Here is a 17,955-nt window from a genome sequence, read left to right as displayed (position 1 = left end):
GCTTACGTCCTTTTAACCTACAATATGTTTTACAATTTTTGTTGTCTAGATCTTTTCGGAAGTACCAACAAAAGAACTAATGAACTTGCATACAGACATATGAGTTGCATTTGTTTTGTCCGCAGGCAAATATAAGATTAATTAATCAGGCCTTCCTATATCGGCACAGACGTTATTTACTTAATGACGACAAATGGAATACACAGTGGCCACTGTTAAGTTATATTTAATGGTTTGATTTACAATTGTATTCAAACGAATACTGCATCACTCGGCAGTCTACTTAAGTTGGCGTATGTATCTGCGTGTGTTTGTGTGTGTTTGTATGTAAGTGTGTCTATGAAAATTCAAGAACACACGCGGGTGGGTATCTATATCTGCGCCTATGGTCTGCTGTGCTTTTACTCGCACAATGATCTTCCTTCCAAGAGCACACACATGCGAAGACGAATGAATATTGTTTGACTTGTCGTCATCAATTAGCTAATCGTACAATTAATGTTTGCGTATAATAAATATATACAGCAGTGGTCTTCGCAGGCGAGAGCGGTACGGCCAAATGGCCAGCTATTGATGCATGGGTTAGTGCCACCTCGACCTTTTCTTCTGAGATTCGCCCCCGCCTGACGGGGGCGAAGCTGTAGGTGGCCTCTGAGGTGTCACAGGGGTCCTCTGCGGGGGTATCTGGCCATACCGAGCCTGTTGGGTATACGGCTGTGATAGTGTTTGATCCGACGCTGCGCGGAACTGAGTACGATATTGGGCCTACATAGAAAAAAAAATCAGGCAATTTACATAAGATTTTGAGTGTAGCGATAGACTACTGTGCAGTGATTCCGTGTGTTGCTTATTTCAGTAAAGCAAGTAGAAATATATTTCAGAAGAAACTGTGTTCAAGGAAGACTGGTAAACTTAATTTTTCCACGAGCCACATAGCCGCCTCAGTAGGCTACAGTGCTCCTTAATAAGGTTTAGTGCTGGCTAAATGCTAAAAAGAATTTTGTCAGCTATTTCTAAAGTTACAAGGATTTCTCTTGAGTTCAGTTGTAAAGAATAAGCTTTAAAACACCGTGTGCACATGTTCCACACAGTTGTCCTTAGAGAAGTTAGCTTACCCCGTAAGCAGCTTTCATCACTGAAAACCTATTGACCGGTTTGTCTCCAGATGTATGGGCGGAGAACGTTTCACTTAAACTCATGGTTCCTGCCGACACCTGTGCCCTTGCTTGGTCCATTGCTGATGCATCGCCTCCTGAAGATGCGGTACTTCCCAATCCTGGTCTTTCTCGGCTTTTCATTTCTAACTGCTTCCCACGTCCGCCGCCGTGTTTGAAACGCGACTTCCGGAACCATTGCGACTGCATAGCTAAGTCCATGAGCTGCTGAGGCACGTGTTGATTGGCACCTTCAAGGTTACGAACCAGATGGCCAGCGAATTCTTTATCTTTTTCACAAACTAGTGTATAGGCTGTGCCCTTATTACCGGCACGACCAGTTCGACCCACCCTGGAACAAGATATAAACGGCATAAATAATTGTCCTTATACTGCACCGTTTTTCTTAACAACATCCTCATTTATACACTCATAATCTCAAATATATTAAAGGTTTGTCCAATGCAGTAAAAAGACATATTAACTCGCTCCGGCGGACTATTAAATTCGCTGACCTCCTAAAACTAATTTCCACTAAGTGACAGTTCAAACTAGTCTTACGCTAATTTTACTGGATTTTCTCTGTAGTGGCAAAATTTCGCACTCAGATTGTTCTCTCGTTCGCTATAACGCAACTCTGTTTAAAAACTAAATCTATTCGAAATTAATTCTCTGCAACCGCCGCATATGAGTGAAGAATATCTGCCCTTAATTCGTTTGTAAATAGCTTAATTTTCGCTCAAGCTCCTACCTGTGAGTATGTGTATCAATATCTCTGGCAGTATCAAAGTTAACAACTGTACGAATGTGGCTAATATCTAAACCACGTGCGCAAACGTCGGATGCCACGAGAACCGGGAACTCTTGACGTTTAAACGCCGCAATAATTTTTGTACGTTCTGTCTGATCGATGTCTCCATGCAGCATTCCCACTGAAAGTAAAGTCAATGACAAAAAAGCAAATCGAAGAGTCCTTTAGTAAATATAATATTCAGTTGACGCAAAAACCATGATATGAAAGGATTAGATAAGCTAATTTATAATGATTTTTGAGGTAAACAAAAGGCGCTAAACAATCCTATTTGTGCGATGAGACAGATACGGCAAAGCTAAAGAAGAACTTGAAAGCTGAAATAAAAAACTATACGCATGAACCTTTTAAAAATTCTTTTTCCCCCCGCTCCACAGCAGCGTGTGACTTACACTTATGATCTCGTTGCCGTAATTTTTCGGCTACAATTTCGCAACTCGCCTTCTTCGTTACAAACACAAGTACACTTCCACGACTGCATAATTCAACGATGTGTTCCCCTAGCCACAAGAATTTTTCTTTGTCGATGTCCTTTTGCTCCTTCGATTTCATAAATATCATAACTTGAGTAACGTCCTCAGTTGCCTCGCCGATATCGCCTTGAATGATCTTGACAGGATCAGTGAGTACATCTCTGGCTAGTCGCTCGATTTTCTTCTTGAATGTGGCGCTGAACATTAGGCATTGTCGGTCTGGGCGTACGCAATTGCATATAGAACGAACCTATAATAATCAAATAACTGTATCAGGATAATCATTCCAACTGCTCTGACATGGACACTCGCATTTGCCTGTAAAGACATGCAGATCTATCCCAATATTTGGTTTCTTCGCACTTATAAAGGAAGAGATACGTTTATATTTTATCGTAACTGTTATTTTATGAATAAACTTCGCACTTAGATCTCAAAGTTAATGAAATACGTTGCTAAGTATAGGGCACTGCGTCATTAAATGACGCCACTTTTTGCAGGTGAAGAAAGTTGCAAGAAGCAAAACGACCCGTTATCACATTACAATATTCCAGAACTCGTTTATGAACATACCTGCGGTTCAAACCCCATGTCGAACATTCTATCAGCTTCATCCAGAACAAGAAAGGTCACCCGTTGAAGATTTGTACCTTTTTTCTCAATCATATCAATCATTCGTCCGGGTGTCCCAACGACAATCTCGGCACCCTCTGACAAAGCTTTACTTTGTTCCCATTTCGAAACTCCACCAAAGCAGCACGCCACACTCACGTTGTACACCTGCAATAGGATATATGGCATATTTTCATCAAGATAAAACGAAACATATAGCTTGAATCTAGCTCTATTTGAAGGCACATTCAGTGTTCTTATACGATGCTAGCTACAGCCATTGCCTTCATGACTCGATGATAACATATTATGTATTCAAATACACAATATACTGCTAATGTATATCTTTTTTCTCATACTGTAGTTATTGCCGTTTGCAATTATTCTTTTTTAAATTTATATTTCCAAAAAAAAAGTATGAGTAACCGAAAGGCATTACGACTTCCACTGCACTATACCAAAAAATCGCATACTTACCTTAGCAAACTTTTTGGCTTCCGTGTATATCTGCATAGCGAGTTCTCGTGTAGGTGCCAGTATAAGACCGATCGGACCGTCCCCCTCTTTAAGTTCATCTTGGTCCATCAAGTGCACCAGCAAAGGTAGAAGAAAGGCAAGAGTTTTTCCTGAACCTGTCTTGGCAATCCCTATAAAAATAAAGTTGCGATATTGTTGACTACGTATGTAATCCGATATAGCATCGTCTCGAGTATTATTAAAGAAAACGTTTGGCAATAATGTAATGACAATATGGGTGAGATGAATATAGAAACACTGCCAGTTTGCTTGTAGAATGTGGCACATTCAGCACAACACAGTTGAACTTATTAGACACATTTCGCCTAGCTTAACTCACTATAGAGATACACACCTATAATATCCCTTCCACTTAGCGCCAGTGGGATTGCCTGTGCTTGTATAGGGGTAGGCTGCTCATACTGGGCTTTCCGGATCGCCTTCATTAAACCACCATCGAGGTTCATGTGAGCAAACGCAGCGACGGGATTACAGGGCATCACTCCAAGTACCCTAATGCCCAGCTTTTGGCGAAGCTTGTTTGCTTCGTCTGGACTTAACGACGATATATCAGGATGTTCTGAAATATTGAAACAAATAATATAATAGGGCCCCTTGTTAACTACGTCCAGCAATCTTCCAGAATTAATTTATATGTTGTTACAAGAACACATACAGTTCCACATCAGAAAATAGTAACTGTGTTAGATTTTAAGAAATATTTAAATATTGTGTTGACGACACACTACCAAATGGGATTTATTCAAGCGAGATCTCACCTGTTTAACGATGGCTTACAGAATATTTGTAGCTTACCATATATTATAAATATGCGCAGTGACACATATACATTGCCGTATGGAAATATGTAAAGATAACAAGTATACTTTTTTTTATATAGTATAAAAGAACCTGCAACTAAATAAGCAATAGTTAGTTTAGCTTATTTACGGTCAATCATTAGCTTTGTTTTTCTCGTTAAAAAATACTAAATTCCAAAAGTATTCAAGAGTCTTTCTTATGACTGATAATACCACGTTAACGAAACGAACTAACCGTTATAGAAATTCTTCTCGAACGATTTATACTCCACAATGCTGTGATCGACGCTTGGTAATGGTTTGATGTACTTGCTCTTCTGAGGAACGATGGGATTACCATCCTCGTCGTACTCAATCTCGATCTCATCATCATCAGCTGTCGTTCCTGTCAACTGATTTTCCTTCACGCAGCGGTAGTAACTCTCCTACAAAAAGCGTGTTACATATGAGTAATTTACTCGAAACTTCACCACAAAGAATAGGTACAAATAAATTGCCAAACATTTCAGTCTCTATCAGAAACCGCTAATACTTTAAAACAAACACTATTTAATAACGTTTTTTTATTTGCCTAAATAGAATAATTATTTACCATAATAACGACGATATTAAATGAACCCCTACAATTTTGAGATTTGCGAAAAATGCTTGCACTACGTATGCATAGTTTTTTGCACGATTCTTCTTTAGCACTCTAATGAAGAGCATATTACTTAGTTAATATAGCGAAATAAAGTTAAGCTTTATTTAAAGGCACATGTGGTGTAATTGTATACATAATATGCTCAATGTTATAACATGTCTGAGTACAACAAACCTCATCATCTTCAATTTCAATATCATCGCGAATACCCTTGTTTGCTTTGTCTTTATCGCTCCGATCCCCCTTTTTCTTTGCTTTGCTTTGCCGGTCACTCTCTTTCATTTCTTCGCTAAGTCCCGCCATAAACGCATCCAAAGGATCCTCTTCCGAGTCGGAACCTTCACCATCTCCTGGAGCCTTCGGCTCACTGCTTACTTTCGACGTCGTGGTTGGCTCGTCGTCATCCTCGTTCCAGTAGCTGAAAAGTGGTCACATCGTATAGCGATTCATGCTTTGATCAGTATCACCATTCTTTCCTCATTAAAGAACTGTGCAAGTCCATTACAAACGGTATCAGACCTACTTCTATATACTTTGTAGCTCATGTTGATGACACAAGACAATTACATTAGAGCGCAAAAACGCCAATTTATCCTACATAACCTACATAACCTACATAATAGGAAACACATATTTTAATACATAAAAACCTGCTAGTCGGAGGCATACATAGCGAAGCAACGATATACTTCTACCGTACCGTAACGAAATGTTTGTAAACTAAACGTTTTCATAGATCTTCAAGAAACTTCAAAGCGAAAAGAAATTAGTGGAATAATAACAGTCTAAAATCATTTATGGCGTTTTGACATTTTTCTCTCCCATTCGTATATCATAACTTCTTCTCTCGACTTTTCGATCCTATAAATGACACATACTCCTCTTCAGTACGCGGTTTCTTGATTAGCTGGTCATAAGTGGGCATCAGTGCAGCGGCGGTGGTGATTTGCGTTTGTCTGGCGTAGCCTCTATTTGATGCCTGAGCTGCTGGGGGTGCCACAGCTCTGAAGTCTCTCGACCCTCCACCGCTATTTCCTCGGGAAGAGGTTCCATATGATGAATACTCACCCCCATCGTATCTGCTATTGTATTTTCCACCGCCTCCACTTCGCTGGGACATTGCTAGCTGAAACAGCGCATGATGGATCGTACATAAACGCACAGGAAACATTCAGAGAACACTGCTTCGGATCGGGTCACAGATTTGCTTGCGAACGATTAATTGCACCTGTAGCAATCTCATCCGCGCTTTGTGTAGATCAAGCAGCTTACTTCGCTTGTAAGCTTGAAAGCCGTTTTATAAAGAGCGATGATAGAGCATATTGAAGTTAACCCATGATACGAAACGTAAAACGGAATAACTGGTACATTTAATTTACGTTTCCTTCTAACGATGTGGCTATCGTAGACCCTTCTTTTTTCCATTAAATCAATGCACTAACAAACAGCGTGTTTTTGAAAATAGAGACAGTTTCCACACTGATCTGGTTAGTCAGTTAAAGTAATTATTTCTACCTTGTGAGCTAGATCATTGATATTCGAAAGAGACTGTAATACCAGTAAGTATATTATACACTGTAATATCGTAACAAAAATATTTTGAATGAGTTGTAAATGTCAGTCTATTTCATTGCGCATACAAACTATAAGGAACACTATTATCAGTTTATATCTGCCTTGAAAACAAAAAATTTCTTTTTTGTGAACATATCTAAAAATTTATCTTTATTAATCAATAGAATCCGAAAACAAGCAAGGGATTAAATTTTATTTATGACCATTACAAAAACTCTAGTTGTAGTTAACGTGTTTTAGCACATACCGAAGTCAAAAATAATAGGCGGCTTGATAACTAGCATATCAAGTATTCTTCGTAACGGACTGAATCGAGTATATTGAAATTTTGTTTATACAATCTTATCACATTTGAAACACTATTTTCTCATGCTCTGTTGATTTTCGAGGAGTGATCACTTGATTCAGAGCATGCTTCTGAACTATAAAATAATAGGAGATCAGTTAGGAGACCGAACTGTCTAACTCCTCATGTACACATCATTATAAACGCGTACCAGTCCTACAACCTCTCACTGCATTATTAACTCGAATTTCGATACATACCGGTGACCCGTGTGAAATATGTGAGACAATGGGAAATGTCACTATAGCACAATCTTTCCAAAGAAAGCCGTTCACAGACAAATGTGACTGGAGGCCGCCATTTGTATGGTTCTTTTGTTTATGTTTTGTTTTGGGCCCCCTGTCAGCGAACGCCGAAACGATGGCGAACACACGGGTTAGGTAACGATACCTGGATACGCTCACCGGATCAGTCCATTCTGGGTTTTTTGGGGTTTCCCGGTCTGTTACAGTCCTGTAACAACAGCAATTGCAGTTTATTCACCCGATCGATCCGAGGAAAATGTCGGGGGTGGCTGGCAGCGTGCTTAAGGTTTGTATCGATTAGAAATGCAGAAATACACTTTAGATCAGAGGTAAGGCAAGGGCCAGCGCCAGTGGACGGTAACCGTCGAACAGCTGATTTGCAAAAACTGGCTCATAGTGAACGTTCGAATCGTGACTGAAGGTCGCCGTGTCCGCAAAACACGTATATAGCCTGGTTGCATACTAAAATCCCGCTCCTAGAGTTTTCTACCCTAGTGTAGCGTCTATAGGGAACTTGTATCTATTTAGCAAACACTGGAGTCGATCAATCTAGTTTATGAGAAATAGTATTTTCCTGGCACGTTTCGTAGTCTGTCAAGCGTTAGTGATGAGAGACGTACTCTAGAGCCTGTGTAGTGGCAGATGATCTAATTTGTGTAATACTAGTAAGCATTTTCTCGCGCTAGCCATATTTCTATAATTTTTGTATTATTCAATGTCAATTATCGTTTTTTTGTTTAATGAAATAACTGAAACGATTGTCGCCACAGATATCTTGTGTTACCATTTCTTGCCAACAATGCCATTGGCTTCATCTATATACATTTAATGTTTTTGTACGGAGCCTCTCGGCCCACCAGCCGACGAATATTATTAACTTATCGTAATAGCTGCTATTATAATAATGAACCCACAACTTTCTTCTAATAGATGCGGTAGTTAGTTTGTGTCCCATCATATAATCGTTATGTGGCCCTTAGTTAAACTAAGTGTTTGTTTGTGTTGCAGGCCCTTAAGCCTCACGTTCCATTGATTAAGTTTAGAAAAGGGGGCCGTCCTCTTGCTGGTAAGTGTTACCTCTTGAGGCAATTCAAACATGCTTAGTATCGTGTAGATAGTTGGCCTAAAATCAAATGTTGAGAAGAGCAAACGCGTTCATGAATATTGGCTGTGATCTTTCATTATACCAGAACTTATTATATACAAGTTTCATTACGAGTTCATTAAGCATTTGTTTATTTATCACATATCTTTTCGTTAATTTTACATTTAAGCCTTTGTTGCAGTACTCTTGAAATTGCTTTCATGAATTGCAAACACTTTTGGCCACCATTTATCGGCTCGTTATTTGTATGACTTTATTTTGTTCCTCGGTTTATGTTGATTCCCCGTGTATGTTGTGCACGAATTTTTATATGGCGGTTTGCTTATCATTAGGAGGAGTCTTATCGACGCCAGGAATGTCAGCCCCTGTAGGCTCGTCGCCCCGTGGCACCGGTATCGAAGAAGATGTCATGCCAAAGAAATACGCTCGGCTCCAGATTAACGAGCATGAAGCCGAACTCATTATGGTAAGTGGGCCAATTTTCAGCTTCTTTGTACCCATGTATGCCTAATTCGAGCCCTAACGCACAATAAAGCTATATCTAAGCTTTAGGTAACCTCAAATGCTATTTGATTGATATCTACCCTCTAGAGCCAATTTTGCCTGTTGGAATGTAATAAGCTAACATTTTTTTTTAGCTAGCGAATGAAAGAAGTTTACTGAATGGTTCTGTAACATACTAAGCTTAGCTGACAAAAGCCATTTTTCATTTCAGAGCGGCGGTGCTTATTAAAATGGATCTGACGTGTAGACAAAATATTAACTCTTTGCGAATCTTTTTAAAGCTACATTACGTAAATAAATAGATTAACTAAATACACAATTTAAATTTTTATTTGTAGTACATGAGTAACTCACTTAAATAAAATGGCATGTGCACCTTAAATATTACTGTTTGCGGTTGCGCTACTTTACTGCGGGACTACAGAACTTAGTATAGATCAAGAGATCTAGATTTGTGGTAGAAAGAGACGTCGCCACAAAAAGAGATTATTTGGTTAATTTAACCAATACAAAAAGAAACCTTAATATTTAACACATATATATGTATTAATGTTAGATATCGGGTCATATATATATATATATATATATATATATATATATATATATATATATAATCCGATATCTAATTTCTTTATAGAATCCGAAACTTTTAGCAGCATTGTACCGTAATGGACAATCTTGCCGGTGACATGCTGGCACACATATTCTCTAGGGCTATTGTCCTTACGTCGATTTGTAACAAATGCGATTCCTCTCATCTTAGTACAGGTTCTGCACCGGCGATGAACTACATAACTTCGACTGATGTTTTTATTTTCCCGTTCTTACTGTGAACAAAGTGTACTCACCCTGTGATCTTGATTATGCCTAATCTTAAGATATTCTTATGAATTGGGCATGTACTAATATACATTTTTAATCTTCTATGTAGTTTTAAGTATTTTCATTAATCCAGGTCTCCAAAATCATCTCGGTCTGTTTCCTTTTTGTGTGAACTGGTAAAACTTCATACAAAAGTCTGCCTTTCTTTAAATACTTTTCCGAAGAGGTTGAACATTTTTGTGACTATTTTTACCTGCAGGTTAATAATGCAATTTGAGTAAAAGCGAAGTTTCTTGCAAATATCACACCGATAATTACTGACAATTTCTGAAGCGCCCTAGTCTAAAGGATGTTTGGTTTTTTTAATATAGCACTTAACGCAAAAGGTTTCTGGAAAAATTAATTTGGAAGATGTTCATAATTTAGCGAAAGATCGACGTAAGGAGAACCGCTTGCACACGATAGTAGTAGAGGTTAAAGAGCCAGCAGTAAATAGTTCTGATGTACCTCTAATGTAAAAGACGGATTTCATGGGTACGAGTCGATATTCAGCCAGACCAAAAAAAACGAGCTTTATTTATCTTAAATGTATTGCTTTTCTATGGGAAATAAGATTTTTTGCTACTTGCTTGTATATTGAATTGATAGATCCGTTAAAGGTTTTACATCTATTTCTCGAGCCCCAGCATAGCTCTAGCCGTATCATAAAAATCAATAAAAAAAAAAAGGTTGATAATAGAATTTTATGTTGTCAGTAAAAAGCGAAGTGACAAAACTGCGCAGTGACCTAGGCTCTTGTTTTAATTAATTTAAACCCATATTCCAGTTCACCACTAACAAATTTCTAAAACTACTTTACATAAATAAGCAATATATCACCTTGTATGCCCCTGCGCAAGAAAAATCTTTTAAATTTAATCAATTAGAATTTAATAATATACTTCAACACGTTCAGGTAGGTCAGGTTTGCGGGTCATTTTGGGTTGCGTGATGCAAAAATATATGTTATTTAACAATGTGTTTTCTTAGTTTGATAAGTAAAGACGGGGTTTGATTTATTGCTGTCATGATTTATTGTTGTATTGAGGTGTTATGAATGTTATTAATTAAATAAAGGATAGAAAAAAGAAAGACGTAATTCCCACTTATCGCCGAAATAATCGATGCCAAAGACTGGCTTGTTTTCAGAGTTTTATTAAGTCAGTTATCCTGTATTAATGGTAACAAATAGCATAACTATTGTTTAAAAACTAGACCTTGACATTATACGCACAGTCTCTCAACGAAGCCAACTTCTCTGGAGATCATTTTTTCTTTATTGGAACCATCACCTATAACAGCTCCAAACCTTTATTATGATTGAAAGAATAGAGTTCAGCAGAGTTTTGCATTTAAGGATCGTTTAACTATCCGCTTTGAAAAATTGTTGAGGAAGGAAGTAACTTTTTTGACTTTTGACTAACAATATTTTTATTATGTGTAAGACTTCTGACGTCGATTTTGAATGGTATATTGATGACAGTATTGCTTGTTGAACTAAGGGCAGTGGCTGGAAGTAAAATGAGTTGGCACCAAATTTCGTATAGAGTCTTCAATCATGTTTCACTTGCATTTGTCATTTCAAGTAAGATCTGATTTGGTCAGTGATATATTTTCCGTATGTCATTCTATCTCGTGTTCATAGAATGCTTTCGAAATCAGAGATCAAACTTATGAGAGAAAAATGGTTCGGTGCTCGCTGGCGCTGTCATGACAGTAACTAAGCAGCGCTTCCCACAAGGTAAAAAAGAACGTAGTAATTACCCTGTCATTTCCTACGGCTTGAATGTGTTGCAGTAAGTAGGTCGACTAGAAAATAACAAAAGGACACGGTTGACAGCAAATTTAGAAAAAAAAAACTGGCTACAAAGTCACGTCCCAACCTGTGGCTAGGTTTGTCGCGTGCTTATGTAATTAAGTACGCGCATATGCAGTAATATAAAACTTCTTGAGCTGTAGATTAAAGAGCAATTATTCATTTGCTCTGATAATAGCGAAAATGCGCTTCAAATGTGATTCTCGGCATCGTTACCGAGTCGACTTAAATCTTAAAACGGCGTAAATCCACTTTGGCTTAGATCAGGGATTTTTTTTTATAGGAACAACGAATATATGGTAATAGGTTTTTTTCTGTTTTTTATTGGTTGTTAAAACTACCAATGAACTAAACGATATCTTAGGCTGAGTTTTGTTTGAAGTTTTTGTGGTAGCATTAGATACTTACATGTATATAGGTAATTGAAAATCTGCAAAAATGTTTTAACACCTGTTTAACGAAAATGCCTTATGTGTCTGTGGTTTTTTATATTTTTACAAAATGAGTGAATTTAACAGCAAGTACATATGCAATTGATTGTTTGATGACGTTGCCTGCATTGGGCGGTGTGCGCACATGATGTGGGCCCACTTGATCCTACAGCGTTTTGCTTTGTATTACGCAAGCTTGGTCTTGCTTGTACTTCGTCGAATCTCTTCGATGTCCTAGCATCAGGTACAGACTAAAAATGAACACCAGCTGTCATCGTATCCGGTCGTCTAACCGACAATTAAATTAAAAGCGATTTTTTCGACGTGCCTTGAGATTTACTAGGTTTGTATACGGTTCGTTGTTATCGTTGATGTTGACCAATGTCGAAACGGTAGCCAGACTTGCACTGCAACGTGCAGATCACTCGAGGTAACCTATATTTGAGGGAAGTAATAACGACGACGGAGACGGCTGGTTCAGCAGATAAATGTTTATAGTTGCATACTGTTGCTGTTGCGCCTGATCCAACATGTTGTTAAGCAACGAGAAGAGCACGTACAGAAGTGGCTGCTTGAGCTCGAACGAACGGATTGTGCCCCTCCCCTTATTTCATGAGCATAGTAAGTATGTGAATTATTTTAAATTACTAATAAATCTCTATGAGGTAATAAAATTAATATTTACTCCCATACTAAACATAATTGACGAACATTAAGGCCAGAAGAGTTTAAAGCCTATTTTGAGTGTAGGCTCAGCTGTAAGACGCAAAACTCTTCAAATACAAACAGAATTAATTAATCGCCTGAGTGGAAACTTAAGGGATGTGGTTCTTATAAGTGTATGCAAATAAAAATAGCTGTATCAGCGCTGCAAGCCATCATTTGAGGGCTATATAATTCCAAAGTGAAGTAATTTGGTGCTTTTACTTGTTCTGTTGCGACGCGTCTGGTACTAGCCACAGCCGTTGGAGTTCTATTCCTTTTCAAGGGCTCTATATCGAATCGATCATAGATTTTTGTTTTGTGCGCTTTTTTGTGGCTGGTGAAGATTCATCTCATTTTACCTATTATAGTGGATTGGCTCAGCAACCTGTAGAATTGAGTTCTGATCGACATCTGATGAATGCTACGTTTTAGGCAAGACCAGCCGTACATTCAACATGGTGTTAGATGTTTCAGTATCAGATTCTTATGGAAATTCAGATTACGACGAGCTAGAGGCAACATTGCGATTGAGTGCATCGCTTGTTCGAGAGCTGGTTGTTGGCAGAAGAGTTCCTGATCCTCGGAAGAACTATAATCGGAAGTTCTCTGAGATTGTTGCTGTGTTCAATAGCCTTACGAGTACAGGAGCTTCTGCCAAAGCGGCGAACAACGCTTGTGCAAATTGTGGAACCCGACACGCTGATGAAGTTTGCACTTCAGATGGAAATGCGCCCGTTGCGGAAGGCATTCGGATAGTTTCTGCTTTGAAGTCTTTGTTTAGGAGGCGCAGGTTATGCGTTGACTTCGCTACAAAATGAGCAAAGTACTAGAAAAAAAGAAGTGGGTGGGCTTAAGTTCTAGGTAGGTTCAAAGTAGGGAACTTTGTTAGGCCATTTGTAGAAAATAACTGCCTGTTTTGCAGAGTTTCACCTCTACACGGATGAGTAATACGATAACAAATAATTAAATTACCTGGTGATGACAGCAGATCAGAATCCGTTAATAAGCTATATATCCATGGTTTGTTTTAGGTATGTTTTATTTCTAAGGGCAACCTTACACGCCTAATTTTTGTGCAGATTGTCAGGACGATATTAACGTAATATGAATAAATATTAATTCAAATAGTGTAAACTCACTACATATTGCATGCAAATTTGGAATAGAAATAATCTTATGTCGTGGACTCATTTAACAACAATTTGTTTTTATTATTTATGAGTTTACTTTTATTTTACAAGACTTCTTTTTATCTACTTTTGTGTGTATCTCAATTAGAGGTCTCTGCGGATAGAAAAATTTGCCGACACAAAAGGTTGAAATCGTTCATGTTCAAAAAAAGCATTTTTCCCATGCCATTGTTGTCGTTACGATTCTATCGAGTAGCCATCATGTGACACTCAGGCAAATTAAACTTGATTTCAACTAAAACAAGTTTACACATATGGTATTCTAGATAGGTAATAATATGACAAGCGTCACCGTTTGCAGCATTCAAGTTAAGACAGAGAATGTTGAGACAAGAGGCAATTATTCTACGCTTGTAAAGCATTGTCGTTTCGAGTTTAGTCTGCGCTGTTCAGACTTTTGTTTTTTTAGTCTTCGTGACGCGCCTTGTCGCTGTTTCGGTGAAAATCCGCTGCTGACAGCCTGATAGTTAAGTTAGAGAAAATTAATAGGGCAGAGTCCAGACAAGTAAACGTTATGCTCAAACGTTCGATTATCACTGAATTGTAACGTATGTAACTATTTGCAGTTAGCCACAATCCATCCAATGTAAGAATGGGAAGCTTTTATCTTTAACAAAATTTCTTAGTGACTAGCGTGAAAAGAGATGTCGATAAGGAGACTTGACACTTATTCATTCTTATAATTAATACTATAGTTCAACTACAAAATTACCGGTTGTTCTCGCATACATAACGATGTTAGCAATAGAAATATGTTAGAAGACTCAGTTACGAAGATTACAAACGATACCCCTAGGTTCAAGACATACGCAATCATTATCAGAAAACCGTTTTTCAAATCGTCAAAACCTAGTAGAGCGTACAAAAATAATTATCCACTCTAGGACAAATGATATACATTCATATAGCTCAGTTTGTCATTTCGGGATAACCATAACGTTTCCAGGAAGCAACAAGTTAATTTGTCCTGAAAATGGGTGAGTTTTAGCACCGTTATTTCCGTAGAACACGTTTGTTTATTCGGTTTAATCTCGTCAGTGAACCGAGCGCAATATTCTAACCGACCAGTCAAAGATGCTAGTAGACCTTCCGTTACCGTTACCGTGTGGGAAACTTAGACATATTTCTCGTAAGTATGGCTGGATTTAATTGGATATTTTGGACATCAAACGCTAGATGACCAGCATTTATATGAATCTATGTTTATACACAATAGACAAACTCCAAAACGGCTTCATTCTCATGCAAGCCCTACGAATGCGTTGCTTTTAAATAGCTATTGCACGTTAGAGTAATACACCAAAACAACGTATCCTCTACTTCTACAATAAACTCCTATATTACTCGCACATATACCCATTTAGATTTAAATTTTAGCACACGCTTTGTCGTTAGATTTGATAATGCAGAGCAGGTTGGCTCATCATTAGTTACGTAGACATCCGTCATATAACAATACCAACTTATCCACCACAGTAATAAGCGTCTTTGAATGACATTAGCATAATGTGACAAAATGCAGAAAGTTAACTTTAATCAATCTACCTTCAAGCCCAGGGCCTATTATAAAATGGCGGTGAAACAGAAGGTACCATTCCGGCTAACGTAGGTTTTTTTACATTTTAGGTTATCTTCACTTATCAATAACTTATCGTTTCGAATTTAGCATCAGTAAATGGTTCAGTTGTACTAGGCTTAGCGGACAAATCGATCTTCGTCCTTCACTTGAGGTCATTGACTACGGACTGACTATGATCCGTCCTATTGCTATCATAGTTACCCTAACCTTCAACACTCTCGCAAAACTTCATCTTAAAGTGCAGTGTACCTATCATATGATGCTATCGTTATAATCTATACGCAAAGCGATGCCAAGTTATGTCTTGGGCGGCTTGTTCGAGAAACCTTCATAGTGGCGACTCGACATGTCGTTTCATCATTAGGAAGGCCCAAGCCCTTTGCAGAGATACGACAATTCAGTTTAGGACAGAGGAACACGTGCTATCCGGTCATTTTCTTGATAACATCGATCAATCACAACTACGGTGTGCTAGACATTGGCGGCTGACGGATATAAGACGATAAAAGCGCGGCAGTAAATTATAACAGCGGTATCAAAGTATTTATATTTTTACACGCATAGCCAAAAACAGGTATGATTATTGTAAGCTATTGAATTATAGCTATAATATAGCGCATAAAAGGCGTTCTCCAAAGTCGCCTTAGGTTAACACTTCTGTAAAAAGTAGGACTCTGTCTGGCTAAAATGCATACATACGATGTTAGTTAAAAATTTCAGGCCAATTTTTGTCGAGAGGATATAGAACATTAGTAAGCGAAGCGGCCATGTGGTGACGACATTAATGTTACCTTTAAAACTTATGAAAAAAATTAGTACGTTAGATATCGCTTTGCAAAATTGTGAGTGTCTGTTGATTAAAAGTAACTAAATTAATTGTAATTCGTCTATTACTAATGAGGTTATCCGCTGATATCGCAACAAGTACTCAGAGTAACGACCGTTAGTCACTATAAACTCGTGATATTGACGAAGAATCTGTGTGATACACGGTATCGAAGATATTGGCTACTTTTAGGTGATTGAAGCCCCTTAGTAGAACGAATTGTAACTAGTAAAAATTAAGAAACAACCGAAAGGAGTGGCGCTATTGCGGCCTTTTATTTGCCCTTGGACAAAACTTGGCAAGCGGAGCTACTGCAGAACACAAGCAACGACTCCCATCCCTGCCACTGAGTTAATTTAATTAGTGATCCCCAACTCCCCATCTCATACAGGCACATAGTACAACGCTGAAATGTACCAGGCAAGTCGCAAGCCTATGATCTGATTATCGAGCACTCGTATTGGCATCAACAGCTATTCTGGCTGACACTCCTTGAATTCTGCCGAAATACTCAACCATATCAGAAAAGTGCCACGCACTCTATTAAAAAATTGTCAGCATTTCCTTATACCGGTTGACACCTGAGTGCCACCAAACGAAAAAGCCATCTTAACTTTATGCAGATATAGGCCACCGGCTGTAATGTATTTTTTAACATTTTTTTTTTAAAATGTCGAATCAAGCATTATTAGAGAAAATTCTGCGTTTCATTTATTAGTACCATGTGTTATCAAGTAAGTGACTTACAATGTTCATAAGGACATAAGACTTTTTTCTTCATTCATACCTTTTTCTAAATTTGAAGGCAATACCTTTATCGGAATCACATATTCCCCCAAAAGGTAGTTGCCAAGTTACTTTTTCTCACAGATTTCGATTTAGGCTATGTAAAGTCGAAATATCGGCAACTCCATTGTCCTGTCTAGAAAGAGCCTTAGTCATTGACTTCGACTTCTTCTTCCATGACTGACTTGTGAGTTTTGAAATATCCTTCATAGAGGTTCATGTGCATATTAAGCGCCTTAATGTATACGTAATGAATAAAAGTGTATCTAAGCAGAGTCTTCGGCATGCTAAAGTATGCTAGAAAGTAAATCATTGGCGGAATTGTTTCTAGGTGTGAGTAATTTAGCATTCGAAGACGTTTTCGGGCAAACGGGCAGTGTTTGATTAAGCCGGTCCACCATCTTCAAGTACGCGAAAAATTTAGCTGAAGGTTAAATATCGGGATGCCTGTTTGGCATTCCGAATTTTAGTACATGGTAGCAGCTATCCATCTGGTCAGCATACTATCTATTATGTATACTCCGATCAAATTGACTTTGCAATCCAGTCGTACTAACTACTTCGAAATAGATGTCCAAGCTCAATATATTAGCAAGAGCTTCAGCTACGCAACTCACACCAAGAAAGATATTGGCAAAAAAAAAACGTCTGAACAAGTATTTGATACGCTTTTAAGCTAAGCCCGGCATTTATCATTTGTCGTCATAACAGTCATTTTTTTCGCGAATTTCAATTGCGTAGTTTCTGAGCACATTGTTAATCTCTCTATCCCATAATAACAGGTTATTTGTTATTGAGGTTCCTGCATTTGTGCTATGTGGGAGCCGCCCGTGATTGCTTTCTCTTGAACACTTCCGTCAACTTCCTCATTCGTCGCTCTACGCTATGAGTAGTGTTTTTATAGACACGTGCAATATATGCGTCCATGAGCCTCAAAATGGCAGAGAAATTCGGTT

The 17,955-nt window shown here is 38.2% G+C and overlaps 2 protein-coding genes across 3 annotated transcripts in view; one reads left to right on the top strand and one right to left on the bottom strand.

Annotated features, from left to right (window-relative positions):
* Window positions 1–199: 199 nt before the first annotated feature.
* LOC111251726 (ATP-dependent RNA helicase DDX42) lies at window positions 200–7,311 on the bottom strand. Its single transcript, XM_022808627.2, has 11 exons — window positions 7,152–7,311; window positions 5,909–6,156; window positions 5,205–5,448; window positions 4,623–4,812; window positions 3,922–4,146; window positions 3,528–3,697; window positions 3,012–3,218; window positions 2,358–2,688; window positions 1,906–2,086; window positions 1,116–1,506; window positions 200–765 (listed from the first exon to the last, which is right to left on the bottom strand). The coding sequence occupies exons 2-11, from the start codon at window positions 6,148–6,150 to the stop codon at window positions 583–585; spliced, it is 2,364 nt and encodes a 787-aa protein (XP_022664362.1). The 5' UTR covers window positions 6,151–6,156; window positions 7,152–7,311; the 3' UTR covers window positions 200–582.
* Window positions 7,312–7,323: 12 nt separating this feature from the next.
* Window positions 7,324–17,955, top strand: part of LOC111251727 (uncharacterized) — a 51,866-nt gene continuing 41,234 nt past the window's right edge. Inside the window, exons 1-4 of one of the 2 annotated variants that reach the window (XM_022808629.2) lie at window positions 7,325–7,482; window positions 8,205–8,262; window positions 8,634–8,767; window positions 9,017–9,124. In XM_022808629.2, the coding sequence (XP_022664364.1) occupies window positions 7,453–7,482; window positions 8,205–8,262; window positions 8,634–8,767; window positions 9,017–9,034 (240 nt within the window). In that variant the 5' untranslated portion in view covers window positions 7,325–7,452 and the 3' untranslated portion in view covers window positions 9,035–9,124. Of the gene's footprint in view, window positions 7,483–8,204; window positions 8,263–8,633; window positions 8,768–9,016; window positions 9,125–17,955 lie in introns of those variants that run through there. The other variant, XM_086989628.1, reaches the window with a different exon arrangement.

Source organism: Varroa destructor, unplaced genomic scaffold (genome assembly GCF_002443255.2).
Source record: "Varroa destructor unplaced genomic scaffold, Vdes_3.0 BEIS01000005.1, whole genome shotgun sequence".
In the NCBI taxonomy this organism is placed as follows: Eukaryota; Metazoa; Arthropoda; class Arachnida; order Mesostigmata; family Varroidae; genus Varroa; species Varroa destructor.
Note: the sequence above shows the minus strand (reverse complement) of the source record. Positions and strands in the feature narration are given on the sequence as shown.

What these genes read in the sequence shown, in the direction of transcription:
- LOC111251726 (XM_022808627.2), bottom strand. Translation starts at nt 6,150, where the DNA reads ATGTCCCAGCGAAGTGGAGGCGGTGGAAAATACAATAGCAGATACGAT. An exon ending in ATTGATACACATACTCACAG is followed by an intron (nt 1,507 to 1,905) that starts GTAGGAGCTTGA and finishes ATCTTGTTCCAG; the next exon opens with GGTGGGTCGAACTGGTCGTG. An exon ending in TGATGAAAGCTGCTTACGGG is followed by an intron (nt 766 to 1,115) that starts GTAAGCTAACTT and finishes TTTTCTATGTAG; the next exon opens with GCCCAATATCGTACTCAGTT.